At 34.9% G+C, this 19493-nt stretch overlaps 1 protein-coding gene across 1 annotated transcript in view; it reads right to left on the bottom strand.

The window, feature by feature from the left end:
- The window catches only part of PRKD1 (protein kinase D1), a 346791-nt gene that overhangs the window by 75942 nt on the left and 251356 nt on the right, over window positions 1-19493 (bottom strand). Inside the window, exons 3-5 of the mRNA XM_037741730.1 lie at window positions 10374-10505; window positions 8018-8178; window positions 514-537 (exon numbers count right to left, since the gene is read on the bottom strand). Of these exons, the coding sequence (XP_037597658.1) occupies window positions 514-537; window positions 8018-8178; window positions 10374-10505 (317 nt within the window). The remainder of the gene's footprint in view (window positions 1-513; window positions 538-8017; window positions 8179-10373; window positions 10506-19493) is intronic.

Below are 19493 nucleotides of genomic sequence, written 5' to 3' on the forward strand. Positions count from 1 at the left end.
CCATCTTTAGGCAGTCCTTGGTTTGCTCCTTACCCTGTCAACTGAAACCCGTGCATACTGGGATGGTGTCCTCACTTGGCACGCTTCTGTGGTACTCGGGATCAGGACATGGTTCCAATATACATGAGATTCGTTTAACATAGCATCGCATAAGTGAGGGTGGATGCATTCTTCTTTATTCTCAATCTGTCTGCTCAGTTTCATTAAAACAACACTAATGTTATGAAATCCAGCAATCACAGGTCAAAATTTGACCTAACAAACCTAATTCTATTACTCTAACAACTTCATTGCTCTTTGACTTATTGGGACTATAAAAAGCTAAACATAACAGGAAAAAAGCTAGGAAAATTTGTGGGCTTGCTGTGAGCCAATGGGTTGAATTTTGAGCAAAACTCTGACCTGATTATTCTCACAAAGTCAGTACAGACAATTGCCTGATGTCAGACTAATATGCTGGTTTCAAAAAGATAGTGAAGCAAATTTCTACTGCCAGTTAGTATTAGTACCTACCTCAAAGCCAGGACTCACAGGAGACTGAAACATGAAGTTGTAAGAGCAAAAAGCAGGCAAAGGTGCAGAATCAAAGAAGAAAAAGAGAGGAAAACAATGTTATTGGATGAAAGTAAAGCACATTACTCAATAATGTTTCATATAGGCATGTTTTCAAAAAAAAAGCAAAATGTTATACTAATTAGTCTTTACAGCTACAGAGACATCTGAGTTGGAAACTATGTTTAATATCTAAATGAAACTATAGATACTAAGTAAAAATTGCAAAAACAGTTCACAGTTGTGAGTTGGTAGGTGTTTAAAAAAAGACAACTCTACTTGTCATGGTCTCAGTGATGAATGATGGTTCTTTCACCTTGTTGAAAATAAATTATAGTCAAAATGAAGCATTTCTGACCTTTAAGTGAAAGATTAGATTTTCTTCACAATAATTCATATTCTCAATGGGAAAAGAAAGAAAAAGGTCATCGAAGTAATCAAATGTTACAAAGTTGTTATCTGCCTGCAAGCAAGAATAAGCTGATGAATAATCAGTATCAGTCAGTGGTTTCTAAAGCTATAAAGTCCAATAGCAGGTTAGAGTTTTAAGGAGAAAAATATGCCTACAGTGCATATTTGCTCATTTTAGAATCTTTGTTGCATATCATTATTTTCTATCTGATTCTATTCAAGGCTGAAATATAATTCAAACGTAGAAAGGTCACTCTGAATTATTTTCTAAAGGACAAGAGGTAGTATCAATGAAAAATATGACAGACCTTAATTAAGTAGATAACACTTATCTGGTAATTTATATTGAATATGTTCTTTTTCATCTCTGTTCTCAAGTTTTCTGCGGCAGCTCTATCTGATGACTAGAAACCAAATGAAAACTACAATATAGTTCACTTCTATTCTTAACAAAAATGCGTGACTGTCTTTTGAAATGTGATTTTTTTTTTCTGTGTTGAATAAAATACCCACATTGAGAAAGGTCCTAGTATCTGTTTTTTGAATCCTCAGTCTTCATTTGCAATCTACAGCTGACCCATTCTGTCAGAAACTTTGGAGTCATGTGCATTTAGAATGAGGTTCTGCCAAGACAGTTTGGTTATCCAATAATATCTGCTACCTTTCTGGATTGACATGAAGCATGTGCAGAGCTTAAGGGCAACAATCACTCATTTGAATAGAACCAAACATGAGTTTCAGGGAAAAATTATAACCCTGTTTGTAGCTACTCTTGGCACATTTGCAGGCAGAAATGGCCAAGTCGGCTCTTTGGGAGAGGAAATCAATTTCTCAGTTTCCAAAGATATTATTCTTGCCATCTGTATATCTGATATCCAAAGTATATGTTTTTCCTCCAGTTAGTAGCCCTGAATATCTTTTTTCTGGGACATCATCACAATTCAACTTCAGCTGAGTGCTGTTCAGTTCATGGTATCTGAAGATGGTCTATGCAACATGCACTCATTTACTCATTCCTCTAAGTTATTGTTTCTCAAAGTGTATGTATTTCCCACAAGATATTAACGGGTTTTATGAGAAACTGGTTCCATGTTGGAGTGGATTTAAGAACACTAATTTCACCATTGTCAGACTTCTTAGACCATTAATTATGCTTAATAACTACTAGGATGTCCAATATTTGGATGAACCAAGAAGTATTTCCTAATCTTATTTGACCAAGATTTTTTTTTCCAGGATATTTTATGGGGCCATTACTTTGAAGAAAACTTTGAGAAACACAGAGACAGCTCTATCTTTTCATCTTGCTATCAAGTTAGAATCACCAGAAATATATAAATAAATAACCAAGGAAAGGAGAGCGACCTGTTTCATTGGTAGGTAGTTTTAAATTATACCACAGTTTTGTTTTTGTTTGGCTTTATCCTTTAAAGGAAGATCAGATAATTACAGTTTTGTATCTGTGATGAAACTACTGTAGGTGACAATATTTATTACACAAATGAATACTAGGATGTATCCTAGGATGATGTGACACATTACTTTTAATTTAGCACCCAAAGAATTTATTTCCAATTACTGAATAATGTAAATTTTATAGCCCCATTTTCTTTTAATTAACTGATAGTAATCTCATAAGTTAATCTATTAATTATTATGTGTAACATTTCATTCTCTTCTCACATGACCTGTGTTGAAGAATCTCAATGACTTTATAACTTGCTATTTGGAGATTCATTGCTATCATTTTAAAACATTTTTACTGACGTACAATTCATATGGAATAAAGTGTACCACATTCTAGGTGTATAGCTTGATGAAGTTTTGTATGTGCATAAATACATGTAATCTCTAACCAGATCAAGATATATAATATTGTCAGCATCCTAGAAAGCTCACTTCTGCTCCTTCCCTGTTGACATCCCACCTTAGTTTCATTTTGAAGTATCTTGCCATAAATTGGTTCTGCTTGATTTGGACTTCATATACTGGATTCACAAGTATGTACCCTGTATCTGACTTCTTTTTTTAAACATCATTTTGTGAGATTCAACAATGTTAGTAAATCAATAGTTCATTAATTCCATATCTGTATCATTCATATATTCCATTGTATGACTCCACCACTATTGGTTTCAATTTTTTAGCTATTATGCATAAAGATGTCAAAAACATCTTATAACATATCTTTCTGTGCATGACTCTTACATTTCTATTGAATATATACCTAGAAGTAGAACCGATGAGTCACATGATATCCATGTGTTCAGCTTTAGAAGATAACTGCCAACAAATTTTCCAAAGTTGTTTGGGCCAATATACAATCCCAGTAGTAGTGTATGCAAGTTTAGTTGCTCACTATTTTCCCCAGTATTTGTTACTGACAGGCGTTCTTTCTTTCTTTCTTTCTTTTTTTTTTTGAGATGGAGTATCACTCTTGTTACTCAGGTTGGAGTGCAATGGCGCGATCTCGGCTCACCGCAACCTCCACCTCCTGGGTTCAGGCAATTCTCCTGCCTCAACCTCCTGAGTAGCTGGGATTACAGGCACGCGCCACCATGCCCAGATAATGTTTTGTATTTTTAGTAGAGACGGGGTTTCACCATGTTGACCAGGATGGTCTCGATCTCTTGACCTCGTGATCCACCCGCCTGGGCCTCCCAAAGTGCTGGGATTACAGGCTTGAGCCACTGCGCCCAGCCGGGCGTTCTTTCAATGTCAGACATTCTGATGTAGACATAGCTCATTACAGATTTAACTTTACACTCCTTGATAACTAATGATGTTAAGCACATTTGCATGTTTTTTGTCTGTCTTGTAATGTGCTGGTTAAGTATATTGCTGTATTTTAAATGAGGTCATCTATCTTCTAACTTTTTTGTAAATGTTCTTTATGCACTCTGAATATGAGTTTTTTATATGATATATTATATTGAAAATGTCTTATCTCACTCACTGTTCTATTCTCTTAATGACATATTTTGATAAAATAATTTCTTATTTTTAAAGAAGCCCAATTTATCAATCTTTTGCCTTTGTCATCAGTGATTTAAATCCTGTTTTATAAAGCTTTTTCTACCCAGAGTTCTTGTAGATATACTTTCTATGTTACCGCCTAGAACCTTCCAATCTATTTACAATTGATTTTGTGTATGGTATAAGATAGGGTCAAGATTCTTCTTTGTCATATAGATATCCAACTGGTCGTAGAAATGTTTGTTGGAAAGACCATTCTTTTCTCATAGCAGTTTTTCCCTTGTCATAATCAGTCCATATATAGTTTCTGGACTCTATTTTATCAGCAAATTTTTCTGTCCTTGTATAATACCACATTGCCTTAATACTTTATGCTAAACTTTGTATAATGCTACCTTGTTTTTACTGTGCCTTTACAATGTTATATGTTTGGCAATTTTCCAGTTTGTTCTACATCTGGGGTTTTTAACCTCAGCCCTATTGACATTTTGTGCTGAGTACTTCTTTATCATTGGAGGCTTTCCTGTGTATTGACTTCTCTGTGATTGGTCACTCAAATCTAATTGACTTGGTTACTCTTGGGTGCCTTCAAATAGTGTTTTGTTCTGTAATGTCATATTTTATTCAGCTTTTGTCTTGTCCCTCATGCGAGAGTTGATCTGATTAAAGCTTTCCTTTATACCTAGGAACAGACATTCTAGAACAGATTATTATTATTATTTTTAATTTATTGTACTTTAGATTCTGGGGTACATGTGCAGATCATGCAAGATTGTTGCATAGGTACATTCATGGCAAGGTGGTTTGTTGCCACAATCCCCCCATCACCTACCTGCCATTTCTCCTCACGTTATTCTTCCCCCACCCTCCCTCGCACTATCCCTCCCATAGTCCCCTGCAATGGATCCCAGTGTGTGATGCTCCCCTCTTTGTGTCCAAGTGTTCTCATTGTTCAACACCCGACTTAGAACAGATTATTATATTATAATAACTTTTTGCCTAAGACTAAGTGTAAGCCTTGTATGGTGTGGGTTCAATCGGCTTTGAGTTTTTCCAAATACCACAAGAACACATGTAAATAAAATTAAAAGATGAGTAAAGAAACAAAACTACAAAGTATATTTTTAAAATTCCATATCAAGGAGAAAATACCAATAAAGCAGAAAACTGAAGTTAAACCCAAGCATACAGAAATAATAGAATCATTTAATACTGACTTCTACAATTGCCCAAAAGTCCATACAATTGATATAATTTGATAAATGTACTTAAATATAATGATACAGTGTATTAATGTGTTCCACTTAAGGATCTGCTTAAATAGTTCCTTTTAAGGAGTTTTTCTTGTTTCCTTCTAATACTGATGATTTATAAAAAGAAATCCATGCCCACAGAACTGTTATACATTGACTACAATTAGATTTTTTGAAAGATAAACTATTTTATGGATAGTATAATGGATAGTTTACTGCCAAAGTTGATGACAGATAAAATTTTTCATATGATCTATGCTGTAATATTTTTTCTATCTTAATATTTGAGAAATCTGAGATTGAATTTCTGTGCCCAAATGGATAAACAAACAGAATTACCAATGTCTTAATCTGTATCTGAAAAGGAATTTTATAGTCAAAATAGGCCATCATTTATGGAAAATATAACTTTCTTATATTTGAGAGAAAGTATACTTACCATAACAGACTTGCAAAATGGATGATTTAGTGGCATTAATGGGAAATCTTTACAAGGGTCAGACCATCATTTTTTTTTTTGTAGAATCCAAAGGTTTTACAATTATTGCCATAATATCACTTCTTAATGATAATCCATTATAAATTTTAAAGTATAATTATTGGTGTTATTGGGTTGCTACTTCATACAGGAACAAAAGCATCCTGCTTGACCCAGGCACACAGGGAGTATTATGCTTATGTCCCGTTTTAACCCAATAACACCAATAACTAGGCTTTAAAATTTATAATGGCTTCAAAAGGGACATAGGCATGATACTTCCTGTGCCTGGGTCGAGCAGAATCCTTTTGTTCCCGTATGAAGTAGCAAAGACATGAAAGGGAACAAAGGCAACAGCAAAATGTGTGTCCTCCTCAAAGTGGGACAAAGTTTCCTACTTTCTCAGGGATCAGATAAAAACAGAGACAAGTAGGCATCCCATAAGGACACAGAGGACTTCGCTGTGTTTAAAACATGATTCTGAGAACCAGTGTGTCAAACTATGTCACAAACATTACTTTCCTAAAGGCATTTCTCATTTAAAGTTTACCTGAAGGTATTTTATACAAGGTTATGAAAGCTTTGACTCCCATCCCAGTAGCTTTAAAAACTATCTTGTGGAGTCAATATTTTCTTACATAATACATATCTGATTTGATCATAATTTTACAAACTTTCCTGACACACACAGTTAAAATATAATTTTAAAAATATGTATTTATAAAATAGATTTTAAGCATTTTACAAAAAAATTTAAATTCACCATTTAATTTTAACATTTTATGTAGTGTATCAAGTAATTCAAACCACTAAGTAGTTATTTAATTTGGTTACATAAAACAATAAAATAAATTGCTTTAAAAACACAAAACTCTGTGTTAAATCATACTTACGTAAGCTTAATTATATTTATATAGAAACCATATATTTATATACATATATGCATAATTTAAAATTTTGTTTCTTAAACTTATTTTTAAATGTATTTCTTATGAACATCATGACTCAGAAACTATGCTTAAAAGCAAGAGTAACTGCTGTAACTTGTAAAATCACTAATTGTGAAAATTCAAACTCAAAGAACTTCTGACCTGGGAAGATGACATAGGATTATTTAAAAAAATAGACTTTGACTTAAGTACCTTTCAGTAAGAATATCATAATTTCAATTAATATAACTTTGTGGAATAATATATGATCACACATACACATTCTGAATAGGTACAAAGTTATAATACATTCTTCTACATTGGTAAAATTTAGTACCTGCCTTTTCCTACTAGGTACTTTTAATGATGTATTGAAAACACAAGAAACCCCTAAAAGAGAGCCCTATAAAACAGAGTATGAAATTTTCCTACTTATTAAAATGAACATTCATTTGACTTATACTCCTGGTTTACACTGTAAAAAATTTTTGATGATATAAAGATGACCACAATAAAATATTTTCCAAACAATGAACTAATTTACATAACATCTTATACTTCTTATAGATGTCTTCAGAATTTATTTCCCCTCTCCACTCCAAGAGGGATCTATTCAACCTAAATGTTTTAGTATTTTCAAAACTGTTTTCCCATTGATTTTTATAATAACAGGATTATGAAGAATTACTGTAATATCCATTGGGAGATAGAGGAAATAAATATGGGAAATTTAAATCCTTACACTGTTAGCCTATTTCAGAATGTTTTATTTTAAATAATTCATATAATGACCACAATTTTTATTCTGTTTGGAATGTCTGGAAAATCCAAATTTAACTTTCTTAAAGAAGAATATTAACCATATGCATAAGATACACACACACACACATTCTAGAGCTAATGGAAATATTTAAAATACCAAGTGCTATTTTTCTCAATGTATTTATCAATCAGTTTTTGACAATAAACCTGCATGTATACCAGTAATGCCATGCAATGAAGACTTTCATGGTTTCCTAAGAGCAACTTCAAATTTCCTCCCAAAATAAATATTCAGCCATGCCACAAATTCCTCTAATAATCTTCAGAGAACATTTTGTATCTCTCTGGTTTCCAAATTTTGACAAGTGATGTTTTGCAACATTAACACATTAGTTCGTGCTGCTCTGGCCCTGTGACCACGATAAAGCCTCACATATTTTATAGTATCACTAAGCTCAGTGATAAAAGCAAACTCAGAACTGCAGGATATTTGATGAGGTATTGACCAGTCTACAGCACAAGCCCTGAAGAAACACTGTCATTAACACCCTGGCTGCATTCTCCCTCCTAGTGCCCTGTCTTGGATTGACATTGTTATCACATTATCCCACAGATTTCTCATGGAAATGGGTAAATGGGTAAACAGGAGGCCGTACCAGAAGGGGCTCATCAGGGGCACTGGTAGAGAGTTCAGCAGATGATGTGCGGGTGGTGCTGAGCCCAGTGAGGGAAACATTTGAGAGCCTTCTCCGCCTCACACCACTGCAATTGTTGGGTATTTTAAATGCACATCTCTTATGGTAATTCAGACCACATCCTGGAAAGGGAAAACAAAAAATTATTTTTGTTGTATCATAAATTAAAAAGGAATTCCAATATTAGTGAAAAGTAGAGATTTTTAAAAATAGTGTAGCTTCCATTTTCCTTGAGGGTATGTGGAAATTCCAGTTTTCTTTTGAATATTCTCTGATTATTTTTCCAATTTGTTAATGGGTTTTGAATTCTGATCTTATTTCACAAGCTCAGCAACTATGCTAGTTATCATTTTTAAAAATGTGCTGTTAGATAACAGACGTAGGCTTTAAGGGATATAGAAATCCCTCAAAATAGATGATCTCAAAATAGATTATCTGAGCCATTTTTAGCTGCCACAAACTCAAATGTGAGTGGACACATAAGGGAATATTAATCACAGCTCATCACAACTTTTAGATAACACTGATTTTAATCGGGGCCTCATAACTTGCCTATCCACATGGCGATGAGCAAATTCCTTTGCCTCAGTTTTCTGTCTCTAAAACAGAGGTAATAACTACCTTGTAGAATTACTAAGAAGATATATAAAGTACCTCACATGCTGGTTTCCACACAGTAGGTGATAAATAATTGGAAACAGATTTCTCACTTAGGCAAGTATCAGTTTCCTTACAATATTTTTACCATTCACATTTCCCACATAGCTGGAGTCCATTACTTAGAATCTCTCCATGTGTCACACAGCAGTCCAGACAGGCAAATTTTCATAAAACTATATTTTAGGCAGACTTTCTTCTAAATCATAGCTTCCCTTCCCATAGACAAAAATTCAAAAATTGCAGTAGCTTATTTATAAGCTATATAATAAATGCTGAGTTATATTGGTCAATGTTCAAGGATCTCTATCCCTGACCTCCCAATTCAAAGAGAATAGAGTACAATTGAGTAAGTTTTGAAGATTATATCATGGTGTCATAGCATCTTGAATTGTGCAGTTCAAAGTGTTTTTTCCACAGAATGATAAAACTGTGTTATTAGTGCAGAAATGCAGGTACAAGTTCCAGTTCACCACTCAACAGCTGAGTGTCCTTGGATGGTTTGATTAATTTCCTGAATCTCTGCTCATTTGAACAAATATGTATTCAATGTCTACTATTACAATTTCTGGCTTACTTACTAGGCAAATTTTATTTTAAGTCTGCTGCTAACATATTGAGTGTCATATAGGGGAGAAACATATCCACATGATAAAGGAGAAAATATGTGAGAATAAGGGTTCCCAGGTCAGACTGACTTTGTTCACGACAGGAAATGTAAAGAAAGGAACAGAGAGAATCCATGTACCCCTTAAATGCCTGGAAGACACTTCCGAGGGAGATACTACCACACTACTGTAGAGGGCAGATAGCTCCAGCATGAATTATTTTTAATTTTTTAAATTTTAATAGCTTTAGGGGTACAAGTGGTTTTCGGTACATGAGTGAATTATATAGTGGTAAAGTCTGAGGTTTTAGTGTAGCTGTCACCCAAATAATGTACGTTCATGGTAGTGAATAGGTAGTTTTTCATCCCTTAGCCTCCTCTGAACCTTTTGCTTCTGATTCTCCAATGTCTATTACACCACTCTGTTCCCCTCTGTACCCACAGCTTAGCTTCCACTTATAAATGAGAACATGTAGTATTTGGTATTTTGTTCCTGAGTTACTTCAGTTAGGATACTGGCTTCCAGTTCCATCCAAACTGCTGCAAAAGACATTATTTTGTTCTTTGTCATGGCTGAGTAGTATTTTCATTTATACATATATGTATATAATGCATATTGTGAATTATATTCATAGTTGCAATGATAGGGAATCAGCCTAAGTGCACATCAACCAATGAATAAAGCGAATGTGGTGTGTGTACACACATGCACACACACACCAGTGTATATACATGTATGTATATGTGTGTAGGTATAAGTGTATATATGCATAGAAGCATATACATACATATATGCATAGATCTATGTATATATACACACATACATACACAGGTCTATATATGTACATAAACATGAAAAAAACATTTTCTCAACCAATGAGTGGATAAAGAAAATGTGTATATATGTACATATGTATGTATATATGTACCAAATTTTCCTTATCCACTCATTGGTTGATGGGCACTTAGGTTTTACATATCTTTGCAATTGTGAATTCTGCTGCAATAAACATAGAACAGCACACGTTTAACTTGCATGGGAAGAAAACTTACCTTCACATTTAAGACCTTGACGTACCAGCCCCCACAGCATTTCTCCACAGTGATCACAGAAAGCTGGAGCTCTGTATGAATGAACAAAGAGAGCATGGGGACGAATCTGAAAGTCTTCAAAGGTGGCAGAAGCTGTAAAAATAGTGATATTGAAAAGTAAGTTGAATGGGTACTCTGATCTGTAAACAAAAAAAAGTATGCAAAATAACAAATATGCCAGTGTGGATATAACTCTCATCAAAGTTAGGGAAGATAAGATGCAACACAGCTTGAACTTTCGGCCATTAGACATTCTTCTCAGCCATAGTTTTACAGTTGGTGGCAAACAACCCTCTCTCTTCTCCTCTTCCTGCCTGGCAAAATTTCGGACCACTTTAAAAAAAAAAAAAAAAAAAAAAAAAAACAGCAGAAAGCATGAATGAAAGGATAAGTAAACCTGATTAAAAAAATACCTGATGATACTTTAAAATACTTTAATTTTTCTCTTACTTAAATGAGCCAGAAAGGTATTCAAAAATATTAATGAAAAGAAAAATTGATGAATTCAGACAGATCTGAAAAATAGTATAATTGAGCATGACAATGAAGAGGTGCAATACGGGACACAGTTGAAAGACAGATAAGAAATATAAGTGGCTTTCTAATAGAGTGATAGAGCTGTTTGAACTCTTGGGCCATCTGTAATAACTAAGCATTTAAATCATGACTGAGCAACAACCAAGCAGCCACTTCACCAACATGCCAAAGAGAGGGATTTAATACATACGCTGGTGAGTTGCAGTCCATTCTGAGAATTATACCTTAGTCAATTATATTCATGCTGTAGGATACTTTTTGGTGTTGCCTACTGTTGCTTATTCTATATGGTCCTCATGCAGAATATTAAAATCCATTTTTATTACACTTTTTCATATATTTGTATTATATTATAAAAGTGGTTTGTGCCTTTTTTCTTGCTGCTCAAATCAAGTAATAGAAAGGTACAGACAATTGAAATGGAAATATTAGCTTTTTTCTCAAAGTTCTAATGGAAAGTGGTGGATCTTTCCAGACCTATTTGTACACAGTAAGCCGAGGTTGAGGCTGCACAGTATAGCACAGAGAGTGCTGCCCTGGCCATCACAAGACCTGGGGGAAGCTTGGCTTTCATTGCAGTGACGTCTCAATAAGCACAAGCCTCAGTTTCTCATACCTAAAAAGAGGCTGTCTGATGACGACTTCTCCAATCCCTTAAAATTTAAACTTCCATTAATGTCAGAACAGAACCATATGAACTTAATTTTGTAAGATTTTATTCTAAGAGAAATTGGGGAAAACTGAGGCCTTAAATATGTTCCTTCTATTCTGCCTTCCTTTTCTGTCCTCCTCAATCCAAGTACGTTTAGAAAATTGCATATCACATTTCCTGCTTCAAGATTCACAATATAATGGTCAAATGCTTACTCTTAAGTAGATAAGAAAAATAGTATGGTTTGGGTACCAATCATCTACTTTGGTGAATTGGTCAAAATATGTCCAATTGGGGGAATGCTAAATTCTCTTTAAAATTGGTCTCTCATACTCATGTACAAAATTAATTTTTTAAATATCAAAGAAAATAATTAAAGATAAAACTTATGCCAATCCTTAACTTCTAGCTTCTCCCCTCTGCCCCTAAATCACCCCTCCAGACCAAACAATTATGACAATACTATGACAACTATTAGTTGAATAATTACTGTAGTTTTCAAAATAAGCAACATTAGAATTTGACAGTACAAATACCAAGCTGGATTCAGACATTTCCATAATAAATTAAAAAGAATATAAATAATTAAACTAAAGATTTTCAGTGACACTCTCCCAATTTATGCCAGGTAAATTTGTTTTTTGTTTTTTTCATTTTTTGAAGGGGATTAACATTCATAAGCAGTTAGCACCCTTGACTTATGTTTAAATGCCATATTTCTAAAGTTCAATTTTAATATTCTCTTGTTAATTTTAGAATAATTAAATACATTTTTAAAATAAAGCTACCAAGTGTGGTGAGGTTTTACATCCATTTGAAATCAAAGCACAACATCCATTCATTATGAATTTACCTGTTCTGCACCCTAGGGGAAATTAGCATTAGTTGAGTGTATGCATGCCATCTCGCCTAATCACAAAATTGCACTTCAGAGATAATCACTTAGCACAGGAAAACAAAGTGAATGCTGTAATTCCATTTCATTTAAGTTTAGGAATCAAAATGGACAGATAAGAATAGGAATATTAAAGCATCTAGAGATTCCAAGAAAGGAACAATGTGCTATCTGTCAGTCTGTCATAATCAATCGGCCAACCTAAATTAAAACCGTATGACAGGGTAACAAACTCAACAAAATAGGCCCTTATACTGGTATTTGTGTTGCTTTGATTTGCTCTATTCACAGCCTATTGTTATACTCCAGCGTGCAAGAGAAGAGAAAATGACATGCTTTTCTTAGTCATTGAGCATTTGAAACAGGTAACTGAGCCAAAAACCCTAAGATAATCATTTCTTTTATGGTTCATTATAAATTGTTGCACAAATGGAGTAAACTGTTTGGTTAGCAGTAAAGAAGAAACAAGGCTTCTGAAGCAAAATAATCTCTGGAGGTCAAAATTATTTGCATAATAAAATAAAGTAATGTCAGATACTCCAAGAGTTTCAGTACTTTTTTAAAAAATGGGTAATTTTGGCAATGGGAGAAGCATTAACTCTTCCTGGCTATGACAAGCTGAGGCTGATGTAATGAAAGGAAATGCTTAATCCATGGCAAGCATCATCTCATTTTATTTATGACAAGCAATCTATAAGGTAGTTATTATTGCTACCCCCATTTTGCAGATGAGAAAACTGATACTCAGAAATTAAGGAGCTACACTAGGTAATGCAGAATCTGAACTCAGGCAGTCCTGATACCAGAACCATACAAACTCTCTCAGCCACTATTACTCAACTTAAATTTCTTTGACTATTTAAACAATATGGACTATATGCTGCACCTTTATTTTATGTATCACTGAAAAATATTTTTTAAAACAGTGCAATTAAATACACATACACATAAACCCTTGTAACATGCATCATTATCTTATAACAAATGTTGGGAAAATGAGAAGCCATGAAATATAGTATAGAAAAAATTAATGCAGTTCTCAAGGTCAAAAATTCTTTTAGTGTGCTTTTTGCATAAACTCCATGTTTAGAAATCCTCCTTTCCAAACAAATCAAATTGAGGAAGAGTAATTGGTGTCTCAACTTTTACAAAAGTCAATGGTAATGATGCATAGCTAAAAGACAACTGGAGCTTTGTGTCCACATGATAACCATTGAATTCACACACTGAATTGATTAGTTTGTCCCAAAGCAAAACATTTTGAAGTTTCTGAAAGTTGTGAAGCTTTCTTAGATGAAAATTTCTTCTTTCTTTTGTGTCTAGAATATTGAAAATAGTTTCTGGATATCACTCTTACACAAATTCACATGCTCGTCATTTTTAAGGTATTCTGTCGATTAAAAAAAAAAAAAAAAAAAGCAATATTGGCCAGGTGTAGTGGCTCATGCCTGTAATCTCAACACCTTGGGAGGCCAAGGCAGGCAGATCACCTGAGGTCAGGAGTTTGAGATCAGCCTGGCCAACATGGTGAAATTTCATCTCTACTAAAAATACAAAATTAGCAGGGCATGGTGGCATGCACCTGTAATCCCAGCTACTCGGGAGGGTGAGGCAGAAGAATTGCTTGAAACTGGGAGGTGGATGCTGCAATGAACCGAGATCACACCACTGCACTCCAGCCGGGGCAACAGAATGAGAATCTCTCAAAAAACAAAAAACAAAACCAAAAACCAGTATCTTCTTTAAACTTCCTATCATTTACCCATAAACACACATCATTGGTGGAATGACCACTATTCACAATCAGTTTATCTCATTTGTGAATATCTCAAATTTTTAGAAAGTTCCTGTTATTGAGGCCCCAGTACACTTCTATAACTTTTACTTAGTGGTCACAGTGCTAAAAGCAAGCCTTTAAAAATAAGGCATTTTTATGCATTTAAGTGAGCTCATGTAAGTAAAGCAGTCCTAATAATTTCAAGCTAGCATAGTTTATATGTTATTAATACATCTAGAACCTACTTGGTAATATAGTATATGTTGAAAATAGAAAAATGACTAAGGAACATTATCTGCGGTTGAGAGTTCCAAGTCAAAATGAAGATGACAGACCCATATATATTTATAATACCAAATGCAGGGATGGAACACAAAACAAAGGGTAGCTAAGTCTGCCTAGGTCTGTCAGGGAAAGCTACATCCAACAGAGAAATTGTAGAGAATCCTGAAGGTTGAAGAATATTTTGAAAAGCAGAGAACACAATAAAAGAGGGAACATTTTCATATAGTCTAATTTTTATTATAAATAATTTATAGAATTGTCTATATATTTCTTTACAATTATTGTGGGTTCTTGACACTTCATCATCTTTGGCGTACTGTCAGGGTAATCAGCAAGAATGACTATAAATTGTCCATGAGGCGGGGAACTGAGAGATGACAACAGATCAATTCCACACCGTTGTGGCCCAGGTGTGTGAGAGTGCTTGTAAAATTAAGCTTGCATATGTCCATGCTCTCCCCCAACCACCCTAAACACATATACCTGTGCCCCGAGGCTGGTCATTATTTCCCGCTTCTCTATTGGCCCCAGTCTCTCCAAGTCAGTTTTACATCAGATTCTCCCTTCATGCAACTATTGTTCAAATTAATCTCACATTTCACATTTTTGTTATACCTGGAAACATCTAGAGTTGCAAGGGCCCACAGCTCTCCAACAAGAACATTCAATAAATTCTTGTAGAGGGACTTGCAATAACATCTTTCAGATGGGTGAAGATATGAAGGGAATCTACATTTTTGGCTTAACATCTGACCAGAAAATTGTTACTGAGGTGCAATGATGGGAATTTGGGAGGCTGTGAATATATCATCTCAGAGATCATAATAGCCAAGAGAAAAAAACATAAAGTGTATTTAGATATCTTTACCAGGCAGCTCAGAAGTTTATGGAAGGTATTTCATAAGTTTGTTGTCAGAGATTCAAAAAAACATGGCTACAAGAGAAATAAAAAAGTTCTCACAAGTCAGATTGAAAACACAATAGCAAGTTGCCCTAATTAGGAAGAAAAGGGAGTGGTAACCAGATGAACAATGTGACTGCCCAGGGAACTGTCAGATAAGTTTATGTTCAGGAAAGGAAAGTCTCAACAGCAGAAGGAGCAGCACAGAGTCAGGCTGAATGCAAGTAAATGGCTCCAGCCAGAGAACCACCCTAGGAAGCCAAAAGAAGGAAAAGCTGAAACTTTTTAAAAGCTGAAAGAGAACAAAAGGCTTTTCAGCTGTGTGTTTCATGTGGAAGGAATGAAGCAGAGATAGGCCTCAAACACAGGAATAAATAGTTTAATGCTAACAGACAAATTAGAAAAAGCTATTCAATTATACATATTTTTTCTCTTTTCTAGAAAAATAGAACATCTTTAAACTAAAAGAAAAAAAGAGGAAAAAATAGAAAGAAATAACATATCACGAAGAAAACAGTCTAGGATGGAGGAGAAAGGAAACTTTAAAGAAATTATTTTAAATAGGCCCAAATGAAATATAGATGAGTACTTAAAAGCTTATTTTTAACTTTAAGAAAACATATATCTCAATACCCTAACAGAATGTTGTTTGCTTAATGAAATTATTCTAAAGCCCTTTTGTAAGAAGAATAGAACATATTCTAATAAGAATAGAAAATTTAACAGAATAATATAAATTTAGCCCTACTTCATATCAAAATGTTCTATAAAATGTTGATATTTTAAAATATGGGTGGCTGTGAAAGACAAAAGAGAGAGATCAGCAGGCTAGAATTAGTGACCCAGAAATCTACCCTATGTATATATTTAAAGTATTGTAAGTGATAACAGAAATCAACGTCAAGGGTGGAGATATCATTTAAAAATAATTAACAGGCCGGGCGCGGTGGCTCAAGCCTGTAATCCCAGCACTTTGGGAGGCCGAGGCGGGTGGATCACGAGGTCAAGAGATCGAGACCATCCTGGTCAACATGGTGAAACCCCGTCTCTACTAAAAATACAAAAATTAGCTGGGCATGGTGGCGCACGCCTGTAATCCCAGCTACTCGGGAGGCTGAGGCAGGAGAATTGCTTGAACCCAGGAGACGGAGGTTGCGGTGAGCCGAGATCGCGCCATTGCACTCCAGCCTGGGTAACAAGAGCGAAACTCCATCTTAAAAAATAAATAAATAAATAAATTAAAAAATAATAATAATAATAATTAACAATCAGTAACAATTAGCAACATAGGGGAAATACAATTTGAAACAATATTTCCTCTCTTATACTAAAATAATTACCTGTTGAGCAAAAAGTTAAATAAAAATACAAAATCACAGAAAAACTAGAAGGGCATAGCGTGAATGCTTACTAAATCTCTGGTGACAAGATGACTTAGAAACAGGAGCTCATAAATCCGCAGTAATGGAAGAAATCAAATGAGAAAGACTCATTAGCATGATCATGTAGGCACTACTGGTTGACTTGCCAAGGAGTCATATAATATCTCTTCAATTTAGCATAGTTACAGTGGATTTATTTATAATAATTATAAATTCTAGGTCACAGAAATCTAATTATGTTTAATAACTCCAGGTATATAGAACATAATTACTAATATTCAAGGAGACATCCCTAGGCAGGTTTAGAATTCTGTTTTTTCAATTTTTTTAAGCCAGAAGGAAGCAGTGGGACAGGAGGACTGTTTGATAGCAGGACTAAAGCATTGCTCAAGAAATAGTTGAGGATCCACTCATTAACTCACAGAGCTACAGATAACATGTGAAGGATCCTTTATCAGTTTCTTTTCCAGGCAACTGAGCTCTACAGTGGCTATAAAACATTTGGTTTAGAAGCCTCCTGCTAGGAAGATGTTTCTTGAAGAAAACAGCCACAAAATATACACAATTATTATCTGTACATTAAAAATAAATTTATTTTTAAAAGCTTTATAAAAAATAAATGCATTTTTATCAAATGGAGCCTTATGTAGCTAAAGGATGAGACAACTATAAAAAATGGAATTATTTTATGCCATCTACCTCCATACAGAGTTGGCCACGGATACTCTCCTCAACATACTTTTTATCCAGCCATTTCTAAGACTGCTTCTCTGTTTTTCATGTCAACCCCTCCTTCTGTTTTGCCTACATAATTCTCAGGTAGCCAGCTTCCAACCAATCCACACCTCAGCTCAGTGTCACCTACTCTGGGATATGCCCACCCCCACCTGCAGTAGACTGCCCTCTTCTCTTTTCCATAGCATCCTGGACACTTCTGTCATAAAATGTATCACTGAATACTGCCACTCCTTGTTTATCTGTTCACACCTAACATTTCAGATTGCAAGACCGCAACTTCTCTAACTTTTCACGCACATATGGAAGTGATTAATTCTCATAAATAAAGCAATGCCTTTAAAACTAATGTTGCTTGCCTGCAGTTCTAAGGCTCTACATTTTGTTAAGTCCTAATAAACTGTAAATACAATATTTGCAAGTTCAAAAGCAAAGTTCATCAGAAAAATATCTTGGATCACATTTTTAAAAGTGTCTAGCATTGCTTTCCAGAGATGTCTTTGCTAGTACCTTTTTACTCTAAAGGCAATATGATGTCAGTAGTGATAAAAAGCATGGACAGAATGCCAGGGAAGACCTGGGCTCTGGTCCTGGTCACAGCAAATGCATGACCTGGGTGAAGCTACTTCACCTTTCTGAGCCTCAGCATCCCCTTCTCTAAAATGGGCTTCATGTAATGCATCTCACTGGATTATAAGGAGGACACAAAGTGATTACCATAGTCCTTTGCATACCATTGGGAGCTGTCACAAAAAGTTATTAGTACAAGGATGAAATATATGGGCTTTGTGGTCAGAAAGACCTGGTTTGGAATCCCAGTTATTATTAATAATTATTATTGTCACAACCATCATTATTACTGTTTGTAAGTCTGTTGCCAATTCAGGGCCCTTAAAAACTAAGGGCAATAAAAACCAGTATTATTTGTTCCTTCTACTACCTTATAAAGCCTATGCTTCCACTCCAGAGGAAATTGCTTTTCTATCTACCAGTTTGGTTAACACTAATTAAACGGGGCTAGGTCCACAGGGCTGTGTCTAGTTCCTTCCCCAAAATGAATCAATTAACAGTTGGGAATTACAGTGGGGAAAGAAGGGTCACCATATCCTGATGAGACTGAATGACAAATGCCACAGCTGGAAAGAGATTAGAGAGCATCTCAGTTCAAGAAAGAATATAAATGGTTGCCCCATGTGTCCAACATAGAGGAAAAAGAAAATTAAGTAAAAATGTCATGGAGTCAAATTCTAGCTAATGATTGCAAGCTCTGCAGGCACCCTGAATAGAGAGAAAGAAAGGTCAGGTCTGTTTCTTAGAAAACTCCATCGTGTACAGGAGGCTTTACACCTTTAAAAGGATAATGATCTAATTTACATGAGGAACACCGGCATAAAAATTACCTTTAAACTTCTTACAAAAGCCTGGTAGACAAAGACTAGGTACAGTATGATTCAGAAATATTCTGATAAGCAGAAGGGTTTATCAGGATGAATAGCATCACTGTTGTCAAATATAATAGATTTGCATGCAGAGACACAGGGCCAAGGTTCTACGTGCTTTACTTCAAGTTGCTTTAAGTTTCACTGCACTTTTCGTACAAACAGATGACTATTTTTGATTCATGAATGACAAAATCCAGAAAAGCTGTGAAATCTTCAGGGTATACCCAATCCAAAAGAAGCGACAGTTCAACAATTGCTGAATCCACTTCAGCGCTGGTTGGCCAGGCACCTGCTGTGTGCAGGAATTGTCCAGGCTGTCGCTCAGGGGCACTGAGAGGAGGGAACTTGGTACTGAAACACTCCCCTCATTCTTTATGAAGAACAAAGATGACTTTGTTCTTTGGTCCACTCTGATTCGTTAGAATAAAAGAAGAGCTTTATTAATGAAAAATCTGATTTTGTACTTTTTCATCAG

This window comes from Cebus imitator, unplaced genomic scaffold, assembly GCF_001604975.1.
Source record: "Cebus imitator isolate Cc_AM_T3 unplaced genomic scaffold, Cebus_imitator-1.0 Scaffold104, whole genome shotgun sequence".
NCBI lineage: Eukaryota > Metazoa > Chordata > Mammalia > Primates > Cebidae > Cebus > Cebus imitator.